This window comes from Conger conger, chromosome 16 (assembly GCF_963514075.1).
Source record: "Conger conger chromosome 16, fConCon1.1, whole genome shotgun sequence".
Taxonomy (NCBI): domain Eukaryota; kingdom Metazoa; phylum Chordata; class Actinopteri; order Anguilliformes; family Congridae; genus Conger; species Conger conger.
This window is the reverse complement of record NC_083775.1, coordinates 15,104,809-15,129,902: the sequence shown is the minus strand read 5'-3', so window position 1 is coordinate 15,129,902 and position 25,094 is coordinate 15,104,809. Positions and strand designations below refer to the sequence as shown.

General features: G+C 50.9%; 1 protein-coding gene across 1 annotated transcript; it reads left to right on the top strand.

Annotated features, from left to right (window-relative positions):
• Positions 1 to 856: 856 nt before the first annotated feature.
• Positions 857 to 24,495, top strand: LOC133114725 (platelet-derived growth factor subunit A-like). Its single transcript, XM_061224309.1, has 6 exons — positions 857 to 1,620; positions 2,643 to 2,739; positions 8,373 to 8,486; positions 10,861 to 11,048; positions 18,727 to 18,853; positions 21,770 to 24,495. The coding sequence occupies exons 1-6, from the start codon at positions 1,561 to 1,563 to the stop codon at positions 21,781 to 21,783; spliced, it is 600 nt and encodes a 199-aa protein (XP_061080293.1). The 5' UTR covers positions 857 to 1,560; the 3' UTR covers positions 21,784 to 24,495.
• The last annotated feature ends 599 nt before the right edge of the window (positions 24,496 to 25,094 follow it).

The following is a 25,094-nucleotide window of genomic DNA, read 5'->3' as shown; positions in this document are numbered from 1 at the left end:
TAACCTTATTTCGTCTGAGCGTGTTTCAGCGGGCCCCGTATATATCCTCTCGGCGATTACTTTCGTTGACACAGTCAAATATTTTCTTTCCCCAGTGGTGAAAAAAAAGGAAGTCAAGGATAAATATTCGAGGTGTTATCGCCCGGTATCGCAGCTATTATGACTGCTGTTTTTGTTAATGGTTGCTGTTGTTAACACATCCGTAGTTTAGTTTTTAAGTCTTATTAGGTGCTTGGCTGGTACTGTAATGGTGTATGAGTATGTTTTCACACTATTTTATTAAATAGCGACCAGTGGTTTGGCCGGGTTCATCCATCAGGGTGAGTGGTAAATCTACCACTCACCCTGTGTTCAAGTTCATTCACTAGTGGTATCGTGCCACTTCTTTCCACACGTAAATTGCAAACACGATATATCAAGACATGCGCGATAACCTAGCTGACAGAATAAAGACCAATGCCCTTGGACTGCTGTTCCTGAAGACATAAAAAACTAAAAAAATCGGAAAATATATAGACTAATTATATAGACTGCAGCACTATATCCCTTTATTGCAACCAGAGGAACACGAATGATAATACTATTTGGCAGTAATAATAATAATAATAATAATAATAATAATAATAATAATTATTATTATTATTATTATTATTATTATTATTATTCCACACTCCCGCGCGGAACCTTCAAACTGTTTTCCTGCTAACTGCTAAGGGGGGTACACTCTACAGTCAGTGGCCAACCAACCAGATCCCATGGTGACTCGATGCGAGGGGAGGCGCATCGGGGACGCGGCTCAACCAGCTATATTGTGCGGCTCAGAAGCACTTTAGCTTTCATTCACTTCTGAGTTCAAGACTCCGTAGGATCTGCCGGGATATGTTCCTTCTACAAGTACACGGATAGGAAGACACTAAAAAACTTTTTTTATAACTATTTCTTCGTTGGCTTCTGGGGCGTCAACTGCGGATTGTATAATTACTGAGCGTCGCATTTTTGTTTTGAAGATAATATTTTTTTAAACAGTTGCACAGATCGCGGGATCACCTTGAATGCAGGCTATAATTTATCCAAGTTTCGGTATAGGTCTTCGAAATCACCAGTGTCTTATTTTCATTCTGCGAACTCGTGAATAAGCGTTCTTTCCAAACATTGCCCATATCATTAAAACATTCTTATTATTATTTTGCGCGTGCCGCTGCAATGTCATTTTCAACTCGGATTTTTCTCAACACCGCTTCGCTGATCTGAAGGACCATGCTGATCTATCGGCTGTTCATCTGCAATCAAAGGAACAGGGGCCGGGGGCAGCGGAGCGTACAAGTGCAAATGTGAATAAACCCTGAATTAAACATCGAGGCAGTAAAAAAAAACAAAAACTACTGATATCATATAATTGCGGTTTACACGGCGTGGAGGGAGGAGGAGGACCGCTGAGAAATCTGCTTACACGTTACTCTCATCGAGGGATGGTACTGAGTTCCCCGTGGCCAGGAGCAACTTTGAGGCTCCTACAGAATACGTTTATCTACTTCTGGGGAAAATCGAAATTAAAGGGAGATGAGAACCACACTTTATTATTTCACCTGCGCCTTGTACCTGCTGCACGCCGCCACTGAGGTAAAAAGCATGTAGGCATTTCGCAACTCTGCAAAAAAAAAAAAAGTATTTTTTTTTAGGCAAATTGTGCTTTGCAGTTCTCGTGTCACACGTTGCCGCTGTGGGCAGGGAATGTGTATGTGCGTGCGTGTGCGTGCGTGTGTGTGTGTGTGTGTTTGAGTGAGAGTGAGAGAGAGAGAGAGAGAGAGAACCCAGTGCTCTGGATCGTCTTCCAAGTGCATGAATTTCACCTAGGGAGAGAGGGAATTTCACAGCGCGGAAGCCAACAGGGTGACACGCAGTTACCAAACACACTAAGTCATGGCAATCATGTATTGCCTTATGCCTATGAAGTGCAGAACCATCGTCTAATAATGTGCACAAAGCAGGATTTATTCCGCACCTGGAACGTTGAAATATATTTATATACGGGATATATTTAACTATGGTATTGGGTTTATTATGACATAAGCCTGTGGCCTCGAGGCTATATATGATTGCAATAACATCCAGATATCGGTAACAGCTACTTAACGGGCAGCACTTGAGGACACACTCTTTAAATAATGAGTTGAAGCAAAATGAACAAGGATGCATAGAATCATTGTTTACTACAGTTTTTAATATGTACTTTCAAATATTTATAGCCATTTGTGCGATACATGCAAATGGTCTTGCGAGACCATCAAATAGAATAAAAAACAACAACATGTGCCCAGTTGTCTTTGTACACCGAGAATGTTACTTGAGTTCTATTTGGGGTCTGATTGGGAACGCGCGGTGTTTCTCTTTCGCGCGCGTGCGTTTTCCACCCTCCATTGAAGCAATGGGGTCTCTGCAACAAGTGCAAGTTCGATGGGGATGGCTGCCACTCTGTTTCGTCAGGCCGTTACATTTTTAAACTCAGGATTTGTTACGCTGTGGCAGCGCACTTTGGAGATGAGTAGCCCACTTCGGACTGCACACAATAGAATACGTGGTTATATTACTGATATCTAACTACTTTGTGCTTGTGTTTATTTTTGCTTTGTTCTTATCCGCAGGAACTTCAACTGCCACAGGAGCTGATCGAGAGGATTTCTCACAGCGAAATCCACAGCATCAGCGACCTCCAGCGGCTGCTGGAGATAGACTCCGTAGGTAAATTCTGCTTCTTGATTTTATTTCCCATGAACGAACTTCGCTCGGGACTAAATCTCTCCTGCTCAGCGATACCATGATGTGCTCACCTGTGCGTTTATAAGTTAAGGGAGGGAGGCGTCATAAAACTGTAGGCGAAACGGGATACAAAGATTATGGAAAACAACACGCAGGAAGGTCGTGCAAACGCAATGGCTGATATAGGTCGATCTTGAAGTTATGGGGGATGGGGGATGGGGGGCAGACAAGATTAACCATGCATAGCCTGGCAATTGAAACATTAGCGAGGGATTCTTTTTGTTGTTGTCACCGTTTCCCGATGGGAGCTACGCAGCGCTTTTGGCACTTTGCGTGCGCTCTCACTTAAAGCGGTTGGCCCGATTGACATGCTTCACCAGCTGTTGCTAAGAAATAAATGGATTTGTCCTGCTGCTCCCGGCGCCTCACGTACGGGCTCCGTGCCCTCCGTCGGTGACAGATAGCAGCATTTGGCGGGTTTTGAGCCGGATCAATGGCTGCATTGCGGTTTTTTTAAAAAAGGAAAACGTTCCATAAACAAAAGCAAATGAACCGAACCCTTAAGATTCTGTCAATTTAGTGCATGTGTTATGGCCCTAGAATATCTTCTGGAACGGCAATTGCTTTTCGGCTTGAGGGAATAATAGCCCAAGTGTACCTTGGCGTAAAAGGAAACTGACTGAAGACAGAGGAGGAGACTAGTATGCACACGCGACATGTATGGGTATTCATGTAGGCATGTACTTGCGTGGATTTTCTTTAGCAGTTGTCACATTGGTAATCTCATTTTATTGCATAGGTGGAACTGTATAACTTGCCGTAAACTGAGAACAAAATTCGCTGGGTGGCTCTCTGCAGTCTTGACTCATGAGCATAGTTCATGTCAAAGGTGATTTCTGTCTCTCCTAAAGATAGATTATGTTACAGACTGCATCGACATAAGTTGTTCGCCTGAACATTACCCTGTATTTACACAGGCATTCGCCATATATCACACACGGGTTCCGGCAATAATCAAGACATAGATATATATCGCAAATGTCACGTTAATAATAATTATAATGAAATCAATTATAATAATTACGATAACAGTCTTGTTATCATTATAAGTAATTACATTAATTGACCAATGAGTGATTTAATTAGTAACAGTCCTAATAATAGAACCGACATTAATATTAATACAACAATAGCTGGGGTTTTTCTTCAAATTGTCCCTTTGTCCTTGTGTGTAGTTCTCAGCCAGGCTAAGCTGTGTGGCTGGTATGCTGTGTCACTCCTCTTCTGAGGGAAGTTATTGTTTCTGTTTTGCAGTACAGAGGGGAGGGGGGCACAAACCAAGCCCTGTTTTCTGCTGAAGTGGCCTGGCATGCGAAGAGGTGTTTATAATCAGATTAAAATGCCACTCTGTGACTGCTGGGATGTTTTCTGGGGTAACTGTAGTACCCTGATTATTGTTTCCAGGGCATAAATCTTCTGGCCAGACATTCATGCCAGTTCCAAGCCATTAAACAACAGAAAGAAATCCTTTGACTGCGAGGCTGTATATTCAGGGCCTGTGTTGCGGATAACAGGAGGGTGAAGCCCCCCGCCCCCCCGCCCCCCCCCCCGGGACCCTGTATCTCTGAATCGCGCTGGAATCTCTGCGTTGTGCCACGTCAGACACGGCTGTGGGGTGAGACGGCTTTTCTCCTCCCTCCTCCGCGTGTTCTGACCTCACCCTGTGACGACGGGGCCCCCGTTCTTTTTGTTGAGGGGGCCGGGGGGGGGGGGGTGGGGGGGGCTTGTCGGGGCACCGCGCGCTGTATCTAGGGCTCGCCCTTGCGGAACGGGGGGCTCCGAGGCGACGGCTGAGACCTCCTGACTTCAGTTCCGCCGGCGTCCCGGGGGCCGTTACGTAAGCGTTGGCGTGTGCTCCGCTGGGCGGGGAGGGTTCCAGGGTGCGCCTACGGGGCCTGCGGGGGTACGGAACGCCCTGGCCGTCTCCTAACGGGGGGAACCGGACGGACATCGCCGAGTCTGCAGTGTAGCCGCGCGCTTAGCGGAAACCCAACATGGCCGCCGGTCGACCGCTTTCGCTGGTTCGCTGGTTCACGTGTCCCATTCCCCCCCCAAACTCACCCCACCCCTCACACCCCTTGTAGTGGGCGGGCCAGCGACCCGTCCGCGTTCGTTTCGGCCGTAAGCCCCATTGTCGCTGTACGGAGCAATTAGTCCGGCACCGGGGCGAATTTCCCCCTTTTGTGCGGCGGATTTAATCCTGTCCGCTCGGCGTGGGAGTGGCACGGCGTTCAGAGAGGACAGAAAGGGAGGGAGGTGGGGGGGGGGGGGGGTTAAAGACTCCCGGCTAATGAAGGGGGTCACGCCCACGCTTCACAGCTCCCATGATTCATTGCGGGAAGCGGAGCCTTTCTCCGCCTGTCCCGAGGCCTGTCGCTTCCCCTCCGTCACCTGTGCCTGGACGAGCCCCATTGTGCCTCTTCCCCCCTCTTCCTCTCTCGGTGTGCCACCCTGCTCTCTCCTCTCTCTCTCTCTCTCTCTCTCTCTCTTCCTGCAGAAAAGAAAACACAGAAAAGGTTCTTTTGTTATTTTTGGGGGGGCGAGGAGGAGGAAAGAAGGCAGTCCGTGAAGGACTCTTTTATTTGCTCCTGCAGCCCCGTCTGTGCACTGACATGTCCTGTCTCTGAGCGGTCACAGGCGTGACGCTGGAGCGGGGGGTTCGGTTGGCCGGTGAGGGGCATGTGTGTGTGTGTGGGAGGGTGGGGGGGGGGGGGGGGGGGCAGTTTTTGGAGGAAGGAGGAAGCTATGTCCTCTGCCAGTGACCCACGCTGTGAGAAAGTGTTACCTTATCAAAGTCCTGCGGCTGTCAAACGCGTGCGTGTGAGCGACCTGATCCCGCGCGTGTGGTCTGCGTGTGCGTGTGTGTGCGTGTGTATGCGTGTGTGTGCGTATGTATGCGTGTGTATGCGTGTGTGCGTGTGTGTGCGTGTGTATGCGTGTATGCGTGTGTATGCGTGTGTGGTCTGCGTGTGCGTGTGTGCGTGTGTGTGCGTGTGTGTGTGTGTATGCGTGTGTATGCATGTGTGTGCGTGTGTATGCGTGTGTGTGCGTGTGTGCGTGTGTGCGTATGTATGCGTGTGTGCGTATGTATGCGTGTGTATGCGCGTGCGTGTGTATGCGTGTGTGCGTATGTATGCGTGTGTGCGTGCATGTTGTGTGAATCTGACTGCGTGTATGTGTTCTCTGTGTGTTTTTCTGAGTGTGCATGTGTGTGTGCATATGTATTTGTGTGTGTGTTTCTGTGTGTGCATATGTATGTGTGTGTGTTTCTGTGTGTGCGTATGTATTTGTGTGTGTGTTTCTGTGTATGTCTATGTGTGTGTGTGTGTTTCTGTGTGTGCATATGTATATGTGTGTGTTTCTGAGTGTGTGTGTGTGTATATGTATATGTGCGTGTGCCAGTTTGACGGACGCCTCCCCCTGTTGTCAGTGAAGCCGGTGCTTCTGAGCTCTGGGGGGGAGATACCACCCAGGAGGTGACTGCGCGGGGTCACAGCTCCCCGACTGACGGGCAGACAGCGGGGCGGCCATATTTGCGTAGGAAGCCAGACGGGCCCAGAACCGTGCCGTGCACCCCGAAACAAAGCTCTGGGGGGAGAGGCGCGCGGGGGAGGAGAAGGGGCTCGGGGTGGAGGAGAAGGGGCCCAGGGTGGAGGAGAAGGGGCTCGGGGTGGAGGAGAAGGGGCCCAGGGTGGAGGAGAAGGGGCTCAGGGTGGAGGAGAAGGGGCTCAGGGTGGAGGAGAAGGGGCTCGGGGTGGAGGAGAAGGGGCTCAGGGTGGAGGAGAAGGGGCTCGGGGTGGAGGAGAAGGGGCTCAGGGTGGAGGAGAAGGGGCTCAGGGTGGAGGAGAAGGGGCTCGGGGTGGAGGAGAAGGGGCTCGGGGTCGTGAGGAGAAGGTCCAGCGGATCCTTTCACGGCCGTCCGTCCCGCCTCACCAAGGATCTGACCCCACCCGCCGTTTGTGCGACGGCCCCGCTGGCTGGTCTGCGCAGAGCTCTAGGTCGCTATGGCGGCAGCGAGCGATGGCGTGTGGAGTTCGCGGGTGTGTGTTTTGGCGAGTAGGGGAGGTGTAGGTGTAGGTGGATGTTGGGGGGGGGGGGGGGGGGAGGAGAATTGTTCCCGGCCGGTTCCTGGTGGACACGCCCTCCGTGCAAACGTCCCGGGTGTTTGCAGTGACCTGGGTGCACACCCCATTCATAAAAAGCATTCTTCGGCCGACACATCGCTCTGCTGCTGCGGCACCTTTGGTCCCGTCAGCGCGGAACGGAAACGAAAGCTGGCGCAATGAAAAGGGGTTTGCCAGGTACCGGCTCCTGTCGGAGATAAGCCCCCTGTGAGACTCCCTGGGACGTTACAGGTCTGGCCCCGGATGAAGGATTGTGGAGAAAGCCATGTATTATTCAACTGGGGAACAGGACTGGCGTTCGCCTGTTAGGCAGGGTCGCCGCGACAGCGGGGTGGTCAGGGGTCAGGGGTCAGGGCGCTGGCTCACCTCTCTCTCCATCTCGGGGGGCGCGGCAAACGTCGCGGTTCGGGTTCGGGGGGGGGGGTCGGGATGCGAACCCTCGTACACGCGAGGGACCGACCGTGTTTTTCCTGTGCGGGGTGTGAGAGAGGGTGCCGTTAAATCCCTGTAATCGGGGGAAGCGCGCCGTCGGCGAGGTCTCGGCTCTGGAAACGGAAAGCGGGGCCCGCGCCTCCGGCCCGGTGAAATGAGCAGGCAATCAGCGCCAAACCCTCTGGTTATGATCCCACGTCTTATAAACCCTCTCGCCAACCCGGCAGCGCCCGTGTCAGCTTCTCAGGGACCGCGGCCAAATTTTCCACTTCGCCGGTCACCGGAGGATCTGAGAGTGCTGGCATTCATCTGACAGTCATCATCTAAAGCCTTTAGATTCATATTTAATTGGGATTTCTCTCGCTGTTTTATGGCAATAAGGGCTCAGCGGGTTTTTGAACGTTAGCCCTCTGGGGGTGTGCTGTTGGCGCTCACACCGGCTTGTTAACCCGAGGATGAGAAAAGACTGGAGTGTCCCGTGTAGCTCTGTCCCTCTACTGACGTTCATCGGGACTCATGAGGAGTGTGTCCTGGGAGGTTCCTGCTTTGTGTGTGTGTGTGTGTGTGTGCGTGAGTGAGTGCGCGCGCGCGCACGCGCGTGTGTTTGTGTGCATCTGGGTGTGTGTGCGTGCGTGAGCGTGCATGTGTGTGCGTGTGTTTGTGTGTGCGTGTGTGTCTGTGTGTGTGTCTGTGTGTGTGTGTGTGTGTGTGTGCGCGTGTGTGTGTGTGCATGTGTGTGTGTGTGCGTGAGTGTGTGTGTGTGTGTGCATGAGTGTGTGTGTGTTTGTGTGTGCGTGAGTGTGTGTGTGTGTCTGTGTGTGTGTGTGTGTCTGTGTGTGTGTGCGTGTGTGCGTGTGCGCGTGTGCGTGCGTGTGTGCGTGTGTGTGTGTGTGCGTGAGTGTGTGTGTGTGTGAGTGTGTGTATGTGCGTGTGTGTGCGCGTGAATGAGCGGGAGGCAGAGAGGGAAAGTAACGCAGCTCGTGCTTTTGTTTTGATGAGGTGCCGACAATGAGGTCCTGGAGGAGCCCAAGCCCAAGTACCACAAGGACTACTCCTCCAGCTACTCAGACCTGAAGAGCGCCCAGATCCACAGCCGCAGGAAGAGGAGCATCGGTGAGCCCCAGCTCCGCAGGGACCCCCTGCCTCTTCCTCACTCCGCTCTGCCTTCATTCATCCTCCCTTCAGCCTTCATCCTCCCTTCATCCTCCCTTCCTTTATCATTTCATCATATGTCTTTTATCGGAAGCCTTTTATTTATATATGTATTTGAGAAGAGTGTGTGTTTTATCTGTTCAGACAGGGGCGCAGCAGAGAGGGTTATATATCAAGATAGGACTGCGGTGTAGAAAGTGCCGTGGGGAGGGCGGTTTTAACCCCCCCAGCTGGGCGGGTGGATTTCGGATACAGCCTGAGAGCTGGTCACCTGCAAACTGTAGCGCACACCTCGTCTGAAGCCTGTTATTGATTGAGTGTTTGGCGATACACACGATTTCTGATTTTACCACACACCTCGTCTGAAGCCTGTTATTGATTGAGCCTGTTATTGATTGAGCCTGTTATTGATTGAGTGTATGACTTCCTTCAGAGGTTGAGATTTGACTCGGCCCATTTATTCGAGGGCTCGTTTGCTCGGCTGGGTTCGTTTGGGGGGGGGGTAGCCGGGGCCAACGGGAAGGTGGGATGTCCGTCTCCGTGCTTTCCGATCGGCTGCGAAAGAGACGGGAACGGAGGCGAGGCGGGACTGTACCGTCGGCCGCGCCGTAAGCAGCAGCAGCAGTGCGGAGTCGTGGCCGCGCTGTAAGCAGCAGCAGCAGCAGCACGGAGTCGTGGCCGCACTGTAAGCAGCAGCAGCAGCACGGAGCCGTGGGCTCGGCGTTTCCCCTCAGTGACGGGAGAGGAGAAGCGTGTCCCGGAGCGAGGGAATTCCAGATATTCGGCGCTCGAGTCCGGGCTCGCCGCGTTCCAGCGCGGGGGCCGGCCCCGCCCCGCCCCGCCGCGGCGGAGCGAGGAACACGGGGTTTGGGAGGGCCCAGCGCCGCCGCGGGAACACGTATACCTGCTGGGTCTAGACTCACCTTTCTGACCCGCTCGCCTGTTCGCCACGGCAGGCATGAGCTCGCCTGTCTGGCTGGGGGCAGAGTCACTGTAAAACACAAGCCACAGGTTTGGCAAAAAGGCCTCGCAGAGACCGAAGGCGCTGAACCGTTTCGGCTGGACGACTTAATCTGTTGGGATGTTGAGATATCGCCGTTGAAATTTTAACCGCTTTTAAAATATCTGGGCTATTTGGGCTATTTTTATATTTTATTTTGACTTCTTTCCCCATTTTTAAATTGGGAACTGCTCAGTTCATTACAGTTCTGTACAGAATACCTTTACATGAAAGAATGCGATTGCCTGTGTTAGTCACACTCAACCACACCCATAACGCCATGTGGGTCATTCTCCTCCAGACGGCTGGACCTAGACCTGCTACACCCATATGACTGCATGTGCCCTTTTTATAACCCTTTGATGAGTGGGATTTCTTGGAATGTAAAAAAAAAAAAAAAAACTTCTCCATTGCTTTCATTCACCAGAAGTAATCGCCACATCAGCATTATAATGTTCAGTTAAGGGTACAACAGGAAAGATTTCTCTGTTAAAACATTGCTACCATTGTAAATCCCTTCATAAGGCTCACTGACATGTAGACTCACCCTCTGCCTGTGTTTATGGTTCTTAAATTCGGAAGAACATTGGAACGATCCATTTGTGACCTCACGCCTTTAAAGGGTTAAAAGGGGAGTCTGGTCCCAGCACGTATGCGCGTGTGTGTGTGTGTGTATGTTAGCGTGTAGCGTTGGAGAGGTTCCCTCTCTGCACAAAGAGGCTGTGTGTGGACATGTGCAGCTCCAGGAGTGGGGGGGAGTTGGGGGGGGGTTGTTAGCTGTCTGCGCTCCCTCACCTGCCCTGTGGCTGCTCTGTACATTTGGGCTGTTCTTCAGGCCCCTCTGACCCCGTGAGTAACCCCCCGTCCTGGGCCACGGCCCGGCCCACAGCACACACTGCCAGCCAGTGGAGTGTAGGTGCGAAATTAGGCAGGGCTCACGCACTCTTCCTCTGTCTGTCTCTCCCTCTCTCTTTCTCTCCCCCTCTCTCTCTTGCTGTCTTTCTATGTCTCTCTTGCTCTATCTCACTCTCTCGCTGTCTTGCTCACAATCTCTGTCTCTCTCTCCTGCTGGCTTCCTATATCTCTTTCTCTCTCTTTTTCTCTGACGCTCCTCACACCGTCCTCATTCCTTCCCTCATACATACTGGATTTCTCCCTTTACTTTCTTTTCTTACCCTTTTTCAGTTGCTGCTTCTCCCTGTATGAGGTTCTACTGTGTAACGTGTACATAAGTACATAACTGACATTATTTAGTCCCTAAATAAGTGTGCGCCTGATGCCCGTTGCTGATTGGATGGCTGTATTGATCCGCTGCTGCTAACCCCTCCCCCACAGAGGAAGCGGTCCCCGCCGTCTGTAAGACGCGGACGGTGATCTACGAGATCCCGCGCAGCCAGGTGGATCCCACCTCCGCCAACTTCCTGATCTGGCCGCCGTGCGTGGAGGTGAAGCGCTGCACGGGCTGCTGCAACACCAGCAACATGCGCTGCCACCCGTCCCGCAAACACCACCGCACCGTGAAGGTAACAGCACACACCCGGCCCACACACACCACCGCACCGTGAAGGTAACAGCACACACCCAGCCCGCAAACACCACCGCACCGTGAAGGTAACAGCACACACCCAGCCCGCAAACACCACCGCACCGTGAAGGTAACAGCACACACCCGGCCCGCAAACACCACCGCACCGTGAAGGTAACAGCACACACCCCGCCCGCAAACACCACCGCACCGTGAAGGTAACAGCACACACCCCGCCCGCAAACACCACCGCACTGTGAAGGTAACAGCACACACCCACGCTCACGCTCATACACACACACACACACTCACACACATAAACACACACCAGACACCACAACACCTTCATGGTGAGCACCAACAAGCACACACACACTCATATATACACAAACACTGATACACACACTCATACACACTCATATATGCACAAACATGCACACACAAGCTCATACATATACATCTGTTCATACACACATGTACACATGTACACACACGCATACCCACACTCATATACTGTATGCACACACACATACACTGAATGTTGAAACATTGAATATCTGTGATCTCACACTTTAAAGGGTTAAGCATGGTTGGGAGTTTGCGTGGGGGATTGAGTAGCAGAAAAAGTGGTTTGCTTGTGCTTTGTCATAGCACCGGCTTATGTCATAGCTCAGAGACCAGAGTCTACAAGGACAAGGACACTGTACCCAGATTACCATACCCCCAGCACAGGCTTGAGATAGCGCTTCGATGCAGGTTAAAGACAGATAGAAAGACAGGCTTTGGTTTTGTGTGTGTGTGTGTGTGGTATCTGTGTGTGTTGTACTCTTATCCTGATCTGATTTGTCACGGGCCAGTGAGATGCTTGCTGTCTGCTGTCATGCAAACCCCCCCCAGCCTCATGGCACGAGGCGCTGCTTTGGAGATGCTGGTTCCTGATAGGCGCCACAGCTGTGCTTGTGGGAATAATGTGGATTATTCCCTGTCCTCTGTCCCTATCCTATTGTTCCCTGGCCCTGTCTCTATCATTACCCCCTATCCCTGTGTCCTGGCCCTGTGTCCTGTCTCTATCCTCACCCCCTATCCCTGTGTCCTGTCTCTATCTTCACCCCCTATCCCTGTGTCCTGTCTCTATCTTCACCCCCTATCCCTGTCCTCTCGCCCTGTCCCCTGCCCCTATTCTCGCTCCCTATCCCTGTGTCCTGGCCCTGTGTCCTGTCTCTATCCTCACCCCCTATCCCAGTCCCCTGGCCCTGTGTCCTGTCTCTATCCTCACCCCCTATCCCAGTCCCCTGGCCCTGTGTCCTGTCTCTATCCTCACCCCCTATCCCAGTCCCCTGGCCCTGTGTCCTGTCTCTATCCTCACCCCCTATCCCAGTCCCCGTCCCCTGTCTCTGACATGGCGGCTCCCCGTGGGGTGTGATCAGGGGGGTGAGCGGATGCACAGTCATCCTCCTCTGTGAGGACCAGCCCGTTTCTGCCTTTGTCTCGGGGTAGTGGGAATCGCCGTGGGGGCAGAGATGAGCGGGGCGGACAGGCGCCCCATTGTGGGCGCCCGTTTTAGGAGTATTAGAAGGGACCCCCGGACCTGAGTCGCCCCGCCATGCCGTCACCAGCTGAGTCACCCCCCCCCCCTCCCCCTGTCACCTGGGAGCGAGAGAGGACCGTCCCACAGCAGCCAATGGGAGCTCTCTGCCCCCCCACCCCCCCCAAGCGTCATAAGAGGGCTCATTGCGCCATTGAACAAGAGCCTGTCTGGGGTGGGACTGGTGGATGTGGCCAGGAATGCCCTGTCTTATGAGGTCACCCCACAACCCCTCCCTCATTGGTCACCAGGAGGATGACTAAGCAGTTTTTGGGAACAGGTTTGGGGGGGCAGGGGACGCTCTATTCCTGAAAAGGTCAGCCCTGACGGTCGCAGCGGTCCATGGATGTGCATGATATTGTGAGTGAGGAATGTTGTCTGTTGCCAGAGTTTTTAAAAAACACTGCGGTGAATGGGGGTTCGGTGTGCTTTTTTTGGAGGTCGGGTGGGACGGAGGCGGGGCGGACGGTTTATTAAAAGCCTGAAGATGCCGTCTGTCACGCTGAGCTGCTTCTCTTGAGTTTGGAGAGGATGATAAACTCGTAATAAACACGTAATATCGCGTTTTCATGCGTCTCTTTCCGGCTCCCTGCCGCTTCAGATCCGTCCCATTGCGCTTTATTCATTTATTTGTCTTTCTTGTTTACAATCCAACAAGCCAGAAAGAAAAAGAAAAAACTGCATATTTACAAGCCAGGGCCGTTGAACGGAGATGTAATAAACCAAAAGAGTCGAGAGAAAAAAAGCGGAAACTTCAAATAGGATCACTCCGGGGACCTGTATTCTGATCTGAGGTCAGATCTTACTTTGGGTCTCCAGTCCTTGGGTCCATTATTCTGATAAGCAGCCCTCAAAGGGAACCAAATCTCTGGGTGTGGGCCACAAAGCCCGGGAATAGCTTTTGGAGGTACTTTCAAAACCTCAAGCGCACTCTGCTTTTTCGAGAGCACTTGCTGATAAATTGATAAACGAGCAAAACAAAGATTGCAAAAATTGCTTTGAGGGAGTGGTGAGCATGGAGAAAGAGATGTAGACGCTGCAGAATGAAAAAACGACAGAAATGTTTAAAGCGTGAAGAGATAACCGTTGTTCCCAAAAAATCCTTATGGTATACTTTTCTTCTCTCCTTTATCTCTAGCTTTCCCTTTTTTCCATTGCCTATCTCTATCCCTCTTTCTTCCTTTCTGTCTGTATACATTCCTCCTTCCGACTCTCTTATTTCTATTTGCTGATGCATTGCAATGCCAAGTTTCCAGCTGGATGTTGCCTCTATTTTCGCGTGGGATTCAAGCTGGAAGTTGGCAGGAGTTAATATGATTTTTCATCTGGAAGATGTCTGTATTTTAGGGTGAGTTTTGAGATGACGGTACTTCCTTGTGAGTTTTATCCGGGACGAGTTTTCTAGGGAGAGCTTTGAGCTGGACGATGCTTTTGTGTGAAGTTTGAGCTTGAAGATGGCAGGATTTAAAAGTAAATTTGAATGCTGGAACAAGACCATATTTTAGTATTGAATAATGTCATTTTCAGTTGCATCCTCTTGTCTGACAGTTGATCTGTAGATCCAAAACCACCTTTCTTTTCTTCCATGATGTTATCCACCTCAAAATTCATCCATCTCTTCTTCTGTCTGTTCAATTACCATTCTTTCTCTCTTTCACAGAATCACGTTCGTAGTCATTATCTCTCATGCTCCCTCTCTCCCTCTATCACTGTCCTCCTTCCCTCTGTCAAATTCCTGCCCCAGCTCTCCATGGTCAGAGTGCGTGTGAGAGTGTGTGTGTGTGTGTGTGTGTGTGTGTGTGTGTGTGTGTGTGTGTGTGAGTGTGTGTGTGTGTGTGTGTGTGCATTTGTGTCCTGTGTAGGACTGCTTCATTTTTCCAGTGGAAGAACACTGAAGAGAGCAGCATAAACTCATATCTGTCATTATCTTCCTACATACAAGAGAAAGAGATGAAAACTTGGCCAACCTCAAGGGGCTTGAACTGTGTATGACTGGATGAAAGCAGAGCATGAGAAGAGACCACTGCTCTGAGCCCACACACACACACACACACACACACACACAGAGGGAGACAGGCAGCGTCCCCACAGCTGCCCAGCTGTGGCCCCTGGCTCCTTTACGCCCAGACCCTGGTCCCCCACGCACCCCTCAGGTCACTCCCCAAAGCAGAGCCCGTGAGCGTGAGGACTTGAGGACCCCATGGCACCCCCTCTCCCACCAGCCGCCTCGCCCTGTTTCGGCGTGTAAACTGCTCTTGCCCGTTGTGCTGGCGCAGTCGGCCGGGAGTTGCCCACCGCGTGCCAAAACGGCATCCAGCCAGCCCGACAGCCAAGGCCGTAATTACCCCACACCGGCAGGCTGAAGCCCCGGCTCTTTAGAAAGTGAGCCCTGTTCTTACCTGTCCTTTTAACTGCCTCTAATGACAAAGAGTAGCACCTCGCTTGCTCTCTCTTTCTTTCTCCCTTTTTTTCCCCCTGTTTCCCGGTTTCTCTCCGCACGCGTTGTACCATCGCTCAGCCCCCAGCCTGTAATTAGGAAGTTTCTCCCTCTCTGCCTCTTTGGCTTTCATTTTTCTTTGACACATCTCCAGTGATGTAAAATGCCCCCCCCCCCCGCCGCACCACACTCCCCATACTGTACGAGCGACGCTAAATGAGAACAGGCTCGCACAGAGTGCCGCTGAGCGTCCTCTCCTCCCGGCTCGGGAAGGGGTCGGGGGCGAGGGGCGAGGGGTGGCGGGGCGAGATTCGGGCGCTTTGAAACTCGATATTTGATGAGCGAGCTTCTTGAGAAGAAGAAAGATGGAGGAGCAGAGGAAGAAGAAGAAGAAAAAGAAGAAGAAAGCGCGCTGGGAGGAAGCCCGAGGTCGGGGGGCCAGGTCCAGAGGAACGAGGACGCATCCAGGGTTCTGGGAGAGATCGGATCTGTTCCGCGGAATTCTGTGGAATTCCAGGCCCGTCCAGTGTGATAAATGCTCCTCTTGTCTCCCGCTCGCCGCTCGGGAGTCCAGAGAGGTCTGGATTTGTTTGGCCCTTGTCCTTCATTTTCAAAGAGGACGACTTTTCAAACTCCACCGACAAACCCCCCCCCCCCCCTTCACCCTTCACCCATGACTCTGTACTTTTCCACGAGCACCCTTCGCTTTAATAACCGGCTGCTGGCCACCCTCACCCCCCCCCATCCTTCCCCCGGGACCGCGGGAGCACACAGGCCGCGTATTCTCTGTCGGGCTCCTCGGCTGCTTAATTTAGCCGCTGAGAGACGAATTGCGAATTTCCCTTTTCTCTGCTTTTCTCACAGCTAATTGCCCGTGCGGCATCCTCTGCCTGTTTTGCTTGGACGGTGTCGCGCGGTAACTTTCCCTCGCCCCGGACCGCCACTCTTCAGGGGGAACTCCCAATTAACCCCACCCCCTGACAATGGGCTTCACAGAGCACAGTGTGGACCTGGTGTGGGGGGGGGGGGGGATTGGGGGCGGGTCGCCCCTGTCCCTTGTTCCCATCGCATCAGGGTAACCCTGTGCTCCCCAAAACGGATCGGATGTCGTTTCAGAACTGCTCCCGGACTCTTTCTCAGGACCCGCGAGAGGATAATGATTTATACTGTGTGTATATGTGTGAGTGTGGGTGGGTGGTACATGTCTGTATGTGTGCACGTGTGTTTATGTGTATTTATGTATGTGTACCGTTGTGTGTGTGTGTGTGTGTGTGTGTGTGTGTGCGCGCACAGGTGTGGGTGTGTGTGCACACGTGTGGTTATGTGTGTGTGGTTGTGTGTGTGTGTGTGTGTGTGTGTGTGCGTGTGGAAGGAAGGGCTAAGTGGCTAAACTGAAGGAAGATTGAGTTGGCTTTAAAAAAAAATAATTGTGCAAACGTGTCACACAGGGACACAGGCTGAAAAAGGGACTGTGACCTTTCACTGACCCCCCCAACCCCACTGCCCCTGTCCACAACAAAGCATTCTTGCATGTCTGAGGTGATTTAGGAAATCTGTGTCTCTGACAAGCCTGAGGACCCCAGGCTTCAGGACTAGGGCCTGAGTGAATCTCCAGAAACAAATGACAGAGCGAGAGATTGCATTGTAGTTTATGTAGTTTGTAATGTTTTTAGTTTTTTTCCGAAAGCTTTGGCAACACATATATAGAAATATATGTCATGTCAGTGAAGCATGTGATATTGTGAGAGAGAGAGAGAGAGAGAGAGAGAGAGATGTTCAGTGGTAGAGTGCCAGGAAGTTTAGGCAGGGCTAATTGTTGACAAAGAGGGCAGAGCTCACTGCTCCAGATTGGACTGAGGGTTATGTGTTCAAGCAAACACACACACACACACTCACACACACTATCACACACACACACACACACACACACACACACACACACACACACACACACACTATCACACACACACACGCACACATACACTCTATCATACACACAGAGAGGCAGCGCTCCCTTTGATGAGGCTAGGAATCGCCCCTCTCCCGCTGGGCGTGTCTTTAACCCCTCTGTGCCGGGGGAAAGGTGCCCGCCGCACTGCAGGGGCTGACCACAGGGGGCGCCATTGCTATTGTCCCTTTGTGTTAGTGAATCATTCGGGGCCCCTGCCCCAGTCCCCCTTAGCTGTGACAGGTGCCAAGCACCGATAACACCCTCCAGCCCCCAACCCCACCCACAAACCCCCCCCCCCCCCCCCTCCTCGTCTGATTGACTGATCTTGACCTTGGTGGAATTTCAGTATCAGACATCTGTGGGGTTAGGGGCGCCTCGCAACCCCCCCTGAAACGCCGGGGGCTCTGGGAGGATTGGCAGGGGCTCTGGGGGATTTGGGGAGGCTTGTTCAGCCAGCCCTGCGGAGACTGTGGGCAGTGTGCTCGGCTCGGGCTGGACGTAGCGGGAGTGAGCCGTTAGCCGTGGCTGCGGACAGACAGGGCGGCGGGGTTAATTATAGATACGGGAGAGGCGGCTGCTCTGATTGTGGAGAGACTGAGGTGCTCATTCAGTTGTGGGAGCTGTGCTGTTAGCGGAGTCGGGGCGTGTAATCTGCGGGTTTGGAAACGCCGTGGGGGTGGGGCGGGGCGGGGGCGGGGGGGGGGGGAAGGGGGGGGGGTGAGGGGGGGTAGCAATACTCCTCTCGGGTTGCATCACGTTCTGTGCTGCTGTGTGTCTCAGCTGAAAAAGGGAAGGCGGGGTCTGACTTGATTTGATTTCGCTGGGGCTGCTGGGTGATTTTGTTTGATCTTTAAATAGAATCAGAGCCGTTTTCCTTCCAGGTTTCCTGGAGCTGAGGACTGGCACCTGTGGAAGTGCCCTTGGGCGTCGGTCGACCCACTCAGTCCGCTTGCTCCCTCGATTTCTCTCCCCTTCTGTCTCTCCGTCTCCCCCCCCCCGCCCCCCCCCCCCGTCTCTTTCTCTGTCTTGTTTTGGGGTTTTTGAAGCTCAGCGTTCTGGTGTTGCTCAGAGGGAGGAGAGCATTGTGTCCAGATTAGCCTGCCTGACAGAGTGATGGAGGAGGGCCTGGCTTGGTAGCAGTGGCAAGGAAGTGGTTCCCAAAATTGGGGGGCACACTCCTAAGGGGGGTGCAGAATGGGGTATAGGGAATGGGACAGGGTACAGGTTACAGAGCACAGGTAATAGGGTATAGGGAATGGGCACTGGGTACAGGTCACAGGGCACAGGTAATAGGGTATAGGGAATGGGCACTGGGTACAGGTCACAGGGCACAGGTAATAGGGTATAGATGCTCACCTGAACGTGCCAGACCTCCGGTGGTTACTGTGGCCCCCCCCTCGGTCCAGGCTGCGGTGTCACTGTCTGGGTGCAGGCCGGGCCAGGATTAGGCACGCTGGTGTTTGCATACCTGATTTATTGGGGGCATAAAGTACTCGAGGCAAATACATCAGCCCCTCTGGAATGCCGTGTCAGAAAACTCAACACACAATGCCCGGTGAAGGCGCTGGGCTCTAACACGAACCTCCGTTTGAGCGATTGAGCGCCCGTCTGTCCGTCAGCCCCTGCTCGACGCCTCCATGTTGCCGCGCCGACGGGAGACCCGGTGTTTTCCCTGCTCTCACCGGCGCTCTGCGTCTCCGCAGGTGGCCAAGGTGGAGTACGTGCGGAGGAGGCCCAAACTGAAGGAGGTGCTGGTGCGGTTGGAGGACCACCTGGAGTGTGTGTGTACGGCGCATCATCACCTGGTGGAGCACTCAGAGGCAGAGACAGGTAAAGAGCCCTACACACACACACACACACACACACACATACAAACACACACACACACATACACACACACACACACACACACACATACAAACACACATACACACACATACACACACACACACACACACACACACACACACACACTCACATACATACACACACTCCACTTACTCAGCACTTTATTAGGTAGACCTGTACCCCAGCTTGTTAATGCAAATATTTAACCAGCCATCGTGTGGCAGCAACTAAATGCATAAAAGCATGACATGGTTTCATGCACAACAGTCTCTAGAGTTGGCAGAGAATGGTATGAAAAACAAAAAACATCCAGTGAGCAGCAGTTCTGCGGGCAAGAATTCATTGTTAATGAGAGAGGTCAGTGGAGAAAGGCCAGACTGGTCAAAGCTGACAAGAAGGTGACAGTAGCACAAATAACCACACATTACAACAGTGGTACGGAGAAGAGCATCTCTGAACGTGTCAAACCTCTTAAGTGGATAGGCTACAGCAGCAGACAACCAATAAGTCTAAAAATGAAGTCTAATAAATACCTAATAAAATGCTCACTGAGTGTATACTTAGACTCACACAGATATGCGCACACTTTCACTGACTCTCACGCAGACATACAATATACATATACACAAACACAGATACACGCTCACACATGAACATATACACACACATGGACAAACACACACTTTTACCCCTCACCTGCTGACTTGTGTGGTTTTGGCTGCACTGGGTGACCTGGGTGTACAATTATGTTCTGTAATGGAGAGCAGGCACGCCCACAGCATGCCTGCTATCATAACAATATAGAAAGTGTGTGTGTGTGTGTGTGTGTGTGTGTGTGCTTGTGCCTGTGCGTGTGTGTGTACGTTTGTGTGTGTGTACGTGTATGTGTGCTTGTTCTTGTGTGTGTGTATGTGTGTGTGTACGTGTATGTGTGCTTGTTCTTGTGTGTGTGTATGTGTGTGTGTGTGTGTGTGTGTGGTTGAGACTCAGTGAATGTGTATGCCTGTGAGAAATTAGCTGTACTGTTTGAGTTTGAATGTGAGACTGTAAATTCAGATTTGTGTGTATGTGTGTTTGTGTGTGTGTGTGTGCGTGTGTGTAACACTTGTGGAATGTGTCCTGTTTGAGTGTAAATGCAGGACTGTAAATTGTATTGGAGTGTATTGTGTGAGTGTGTGTGTGTGTGTGTGTGAGAGTGTGTGTGTAAGTGAGCGTGTGTATGTGTGTGAGTATGTGTGTGAGTGAGTGTGTGTGTGTGTGAATGCGTGCGTGTGAGTGCGTGCGTGTGTGTGTGCTTGTGTGTGTGTGAGAGAGAGTGTTTGAGCGAGTGAGTGCGTGCGTGTGTATGCGTGTGAATGTGTGCATGTATATGTGTGAGTGAGTGAGTGAGTGAGTGTGTGTGTAAATGACGTGTAATGGAGTGTATTGTGTGTGTTTGCCGGGTGTCCGAAGGCGACCTGTCTTGAAGGCAGGTTAATCCAGGTCCTGGATCTAAGGCCTCAGTAAGCGGAGATAAGGGTGTGATGGGATCTGATAAGACATCTGAAGTATTTATAGTGTGTCATTTCAAACTGCAATGCTTTCCCCGCCTCGGGGAGAAAGCTTTCTTCTTTCTATCGTTCTTTTGTCTCTTTGTTTTTTTTTAAAAAAGCCCTGCTTCCTCCCGCTGACCCCGCCCTTTCTCCCGTTCCCTCCAACTTGTGTTTGCAGGCCGCAGTCGGGCTACGGGTAAAAAACGAGCCCGCAAAATAAAGGCAAGGTTCACCAAGGATTTATTGGCGATGTAATAAAACTGAACGTGTGTTTAAAGTCCACCCGGCCTGTGGCTGCGAGCAGGTAGGACTTTAGCACGGCGGCCAGTAAATCAGTTTCCCTCTTCAGCCAATCGGGCGAGAGGGGGCAAGACGAGACCGCCAATCACTGGTCGTGCCCCGCTGGATTGATGCGTTCCCGGGGCTCAAATTGCACAAATCGCAGCCTTTTGACTGCATGCCTGATCAGGCTTCCGAACTGTGCAAGTTTGCGTGCGCATGCTTGCATTGTGGAGTGTGAGGATTGCTGGTGCTCATTTGTAATCAACCTCACCCCTCTCTTTTTCTCCCCCGTCTCCCCTCTCTCTCTCTCTCTCTCTCTCTCTCTCTCTCTCTCTCTGTCTGTCTGTCTGTCTCTCTGTCTCTGTCTCTCTCTGTCTTTCTCTCTCTCTGTCTCTCTCTGTCTCTTTCTCTGTCTCTCTCTCCTCTCTCTGTCTTTCTCTCTCTCTCTCTCTCTCTCTCTCTCTCTCTCTCTCTGTCTGTCTCTCTGTCTCTCTCTCTGTCTCTCTGTCTCTCTCTCTCTCTCTCTCTCTGTCTCTCTCTGTCTCTTTCTCTGTCTCTCTGTCTCTTTCTCTGTCTCTCTCTCCTCTCTCTGTCTTTCTCTCTCTCATCCTTCCCTAGCACTCGCTATGTTTCTATTTCTTTGGTCTTTTCTCTCCGTTTTCTTTTTCTTCGCCCACCTTCTTTCTCTCCTCTTCCTCTCTTCCTCTGTCCCCTGGTGAATGAAAGGAGATGCTTAGTCATGGCTTGTTCTTCATTTCCACTGATTCCCTCCCCCCCCGTGTCCTATGCGAGGCTGTTACTGATTCACACTTTACTGATTTAAAGGGCTGCAGGCTCTTAATTACTTTCTCTTTTTTTATACAACTGAGGACTACAGTTCAAATGAAGCCCAAGAACATTGTGGGGGTTACAATGTGCGTTTGTGTGTGTGTGTGTGTGTGTGTGTATGTGGGGAGGGTTGAAATCAGGTATTAATCACAGATACTGGGCATGCTTCTTTTTTTGGTGGGGTGAGCGGAGTGTGTGTATGTGTGAGTGTGAGTGTGTGCGCAGATCTCTAATCCCCCCTCCCCTCTATTTACAGCGGACGTGAGGTGAGCTGGAACTGGGGACTTCTGCACTGGGGAGGGGGGGGTGTGGTCGAAGAGCCCCCCCCCCCTCCTGTTGCCTCTTAAAAAGAACAGTCATAATATCAAAGACAATGTAAAGTGAATAAACATGCCAAAGGTGCTTTCTTACCCGTGACTTCGTCTGCGACGCTTAGCAGACCCAATCAATCGAACGTTGATGACGGCGATGAGGAGGAGGGGGGGGGGGTTTGGCAATGAGGATGATGACGGTGCTCTGCACGTTTGAGAGGAAGGACAGAGGAGACCCCCCGTCTCGATCGCCTCTCCCTGAACGCTAAAGTATGGACAAACGGGAAATAAAAACTGCAGAAGAAGAGTAACGCCCCCTTCCCCCCCCCCCCGAAAAAGAGACTGAGGGAGACGCCTCAGAGAGAGGGACTCTGGGTGCGGCTGGTTTGGGCTGGAAGAGCCGGCTTCTTGGAGGATCGGGAGAGGGACGGTTCCTGATGTTCGGGGACTGACGGGGCCCAAGGCCGGGGCCACACGGGTCACCGTCAACTACTGACTGTCCACAAGAGAAGGAGAGAGAGGAACAGAGGGAGGGAAAAAGAGAGACTAGGTTGGATTACCAAGCCTACTTTCCGGGACCTTCTGTCATGCAACGGAAGCGCAACCTTCAGGCATTCTCCTTTTGTTTATTTTTTTTTCCGTTGAACGCCATTTGGCGCACTCCCTCTCCGTCTTCCTCCGCGGAGTCCTCCCGGAACACAACAAACTGGATTTTTTCTTTTTTTGCTTGGACGATGAGTTTATTTTATTTTTGCCTTATTTTATTTTGTTCATAGATAAAAAGTCCTATATCCTCCTTTTTTCTTTTTTTTTTGTAAGCTGTTGTTTTCGTTATCGGTTGATTGTATGTCCGTCGGTTTGTACAGATCCTTAAAGGGCATTGGAAGCCCTCTCTACCCCAGTAATTGCTACTAATAAACTATTTATATGCGTGAATGACATTTTTTTTTTTTCTTTTTTTTTTTTTGGATTATGCTCCCCTCGAAAGTAAATGTATGAGTTGGTGACATCTGGTCACGACTCAACAGCCAACTTTTAAATCTCAGTGTTTTCTAGTTTGCTGTTGGCTGTCTTATTTTTCGGCGTGTTGAATCAATCTGAAATGTAGTATATCGGCTGGTAATATGTAACGATGAATTGGGGCGAGGGGTGTGACAGAAAAGGAAAATGCTTTATTTTTGGTAAAAACAAATGATGATATATATATATATATTATGCTTACTTATATTCAAGCAGGAAGTATATGTTTTTTTATCTTTTGTTGTGGTGTAATGCATTTTATCTAAAGAAAGAAAGAAAGAAAGGAAAATGAAAGAAAGCCAAACTGGAGATCCAGTCCTTGTAGCCGTGAGGGAAGTCCAGCTCATGCAGTCTGAGAGGCAGTGGGGCTCTCCATGGAGAATTAGTGGAGTGGAGTCTACACACACACACACACACACACATACACACACACATACACACACACACATACACACATATACACACACACACATACACACATATACACACACATACACACACACACATACACACATATACACACACACACACACACACACACATACACACATACACACATATACACACGCACACACACACACACTACCCTGCCTCTGCTCATACTCCCCCAAACACACTGGACAGATGGCCTTGATATGTGAACACACGGCTTACACACTCATTGTACAGCAGGGTTTCACATTGAAAAGCACACTGACATTAAGCACACACACACACAGGCACACACACACACACAGACACACACACGTACGCACATGTATATGCACACACGCCTTACTCAGTACTTATTGCAGCTTTGTTATGTTATATGCATAGTTGTCTCTCAGTTGTTGGTCAGGTGGACTTTGGGACGTAACACATATAAACCTGCACACACACACACAGAGCCCCTTAACCCAGCCCTCGCCTGTCTGAGGAGTGTTGTGTAAGCCACCACTCTTTGATGTCTCTCACACACACACACACACACACACACACAGGTGGCTGATAAGGCAGGGGTTAAGTCCAGTAACATTGTGGGCCAGGGGCGTTCCCGAATTCCACGTTCACGGCGAGCGAGCAGGTGCGGGACTGGTGCACAAACGTAAACCTTTCGGTTCCCACAATGCACCTCTCCACCAAGAGCGCGCCTGGCTCAGCCCAAGGGTGGGAGCGTATCTGCATGTTTAAAATGGTGCTGCACACAGTTTTTGGTGAAAACTGTTTGATCACAGGCCTTGGATAGGAGGCACAGCATTTGTTCCTGGGTCTTTATTGTGACACTGATTGTGCTGTCTAAAGCAATGCCTGCTGCTGTTTAATGTTGATACGACCCAGCTGGTTGAAGTGTAAAAGTGATGTAATTGGTGCTATACTTTAAAAGTTAGAAAGAGAACTTTCTCCATTTTTGCCTTGTCCATACTGTTGCCGTTCACACTTTTCTGAAAGGGGGGTTGCCCTCCTATCAGGGACCAGTGCTATGGTCAACCATACAGTCGCTAAGCTTTTTAACTTTTTATTTTTATTTTGTATTATTTTTTTTGACAGCTTTTTCCTTTTTTTTTGTTTGTTTATTTCTGGCCTTCTTTGGATAGAATAACAATGACTATAATTTATATATTTATGGTTTCAATAATAAATATATTTCTGCTTATCAAACGTCATAAGAAAATGCTGATTGTTGTGGTTTTTGAGAGGACTGCTGTGTTATCTCTAAAGAAGTTGCAGGTTTGACTCCTCACAGAGACAGTAAGCAGCACAGGGTCTGAATTACCCCGTGCATGTCTGGCTTTGTGAAGGGACCCTATGTAAAGTGTGATTTATGTTCTGTAAGTGCTGCTAGCTCAGGACATGTACGATATGTCAAAGGGTTGAGAGGTAACAGACCGTAGAGTTGTAGGAGAGGAGCCAGGCGGTTTAATCTCACCCGGGCATATCCATTCACACCATGACCAAGTCCGTAAAACATGCAAAAGCGTAGTGTAGTGCCAGGAGGACGGAACGCTGAATTTAGAACTGAAGCTAAAGTTTTGTTTTGAAAGTTTTGAGCCAAACTCAAAGGCAGACTCTCTGAGCTTGAATTCCCTCGCTAGCATTTTTCACTCTGATTGGCTGCTTAGAGGAGGAGGTTGTGACCTCACTGTCCCTCTCTCTCTCTCAAATTCAAATTCAAATTCAAATTGCTTTATTGGCATGACAAAATTTGCATTTGTATTGCCAAAGCATGGCAAGGAACATGTTAAAACAGATGAAAATAACACAGTAATATGA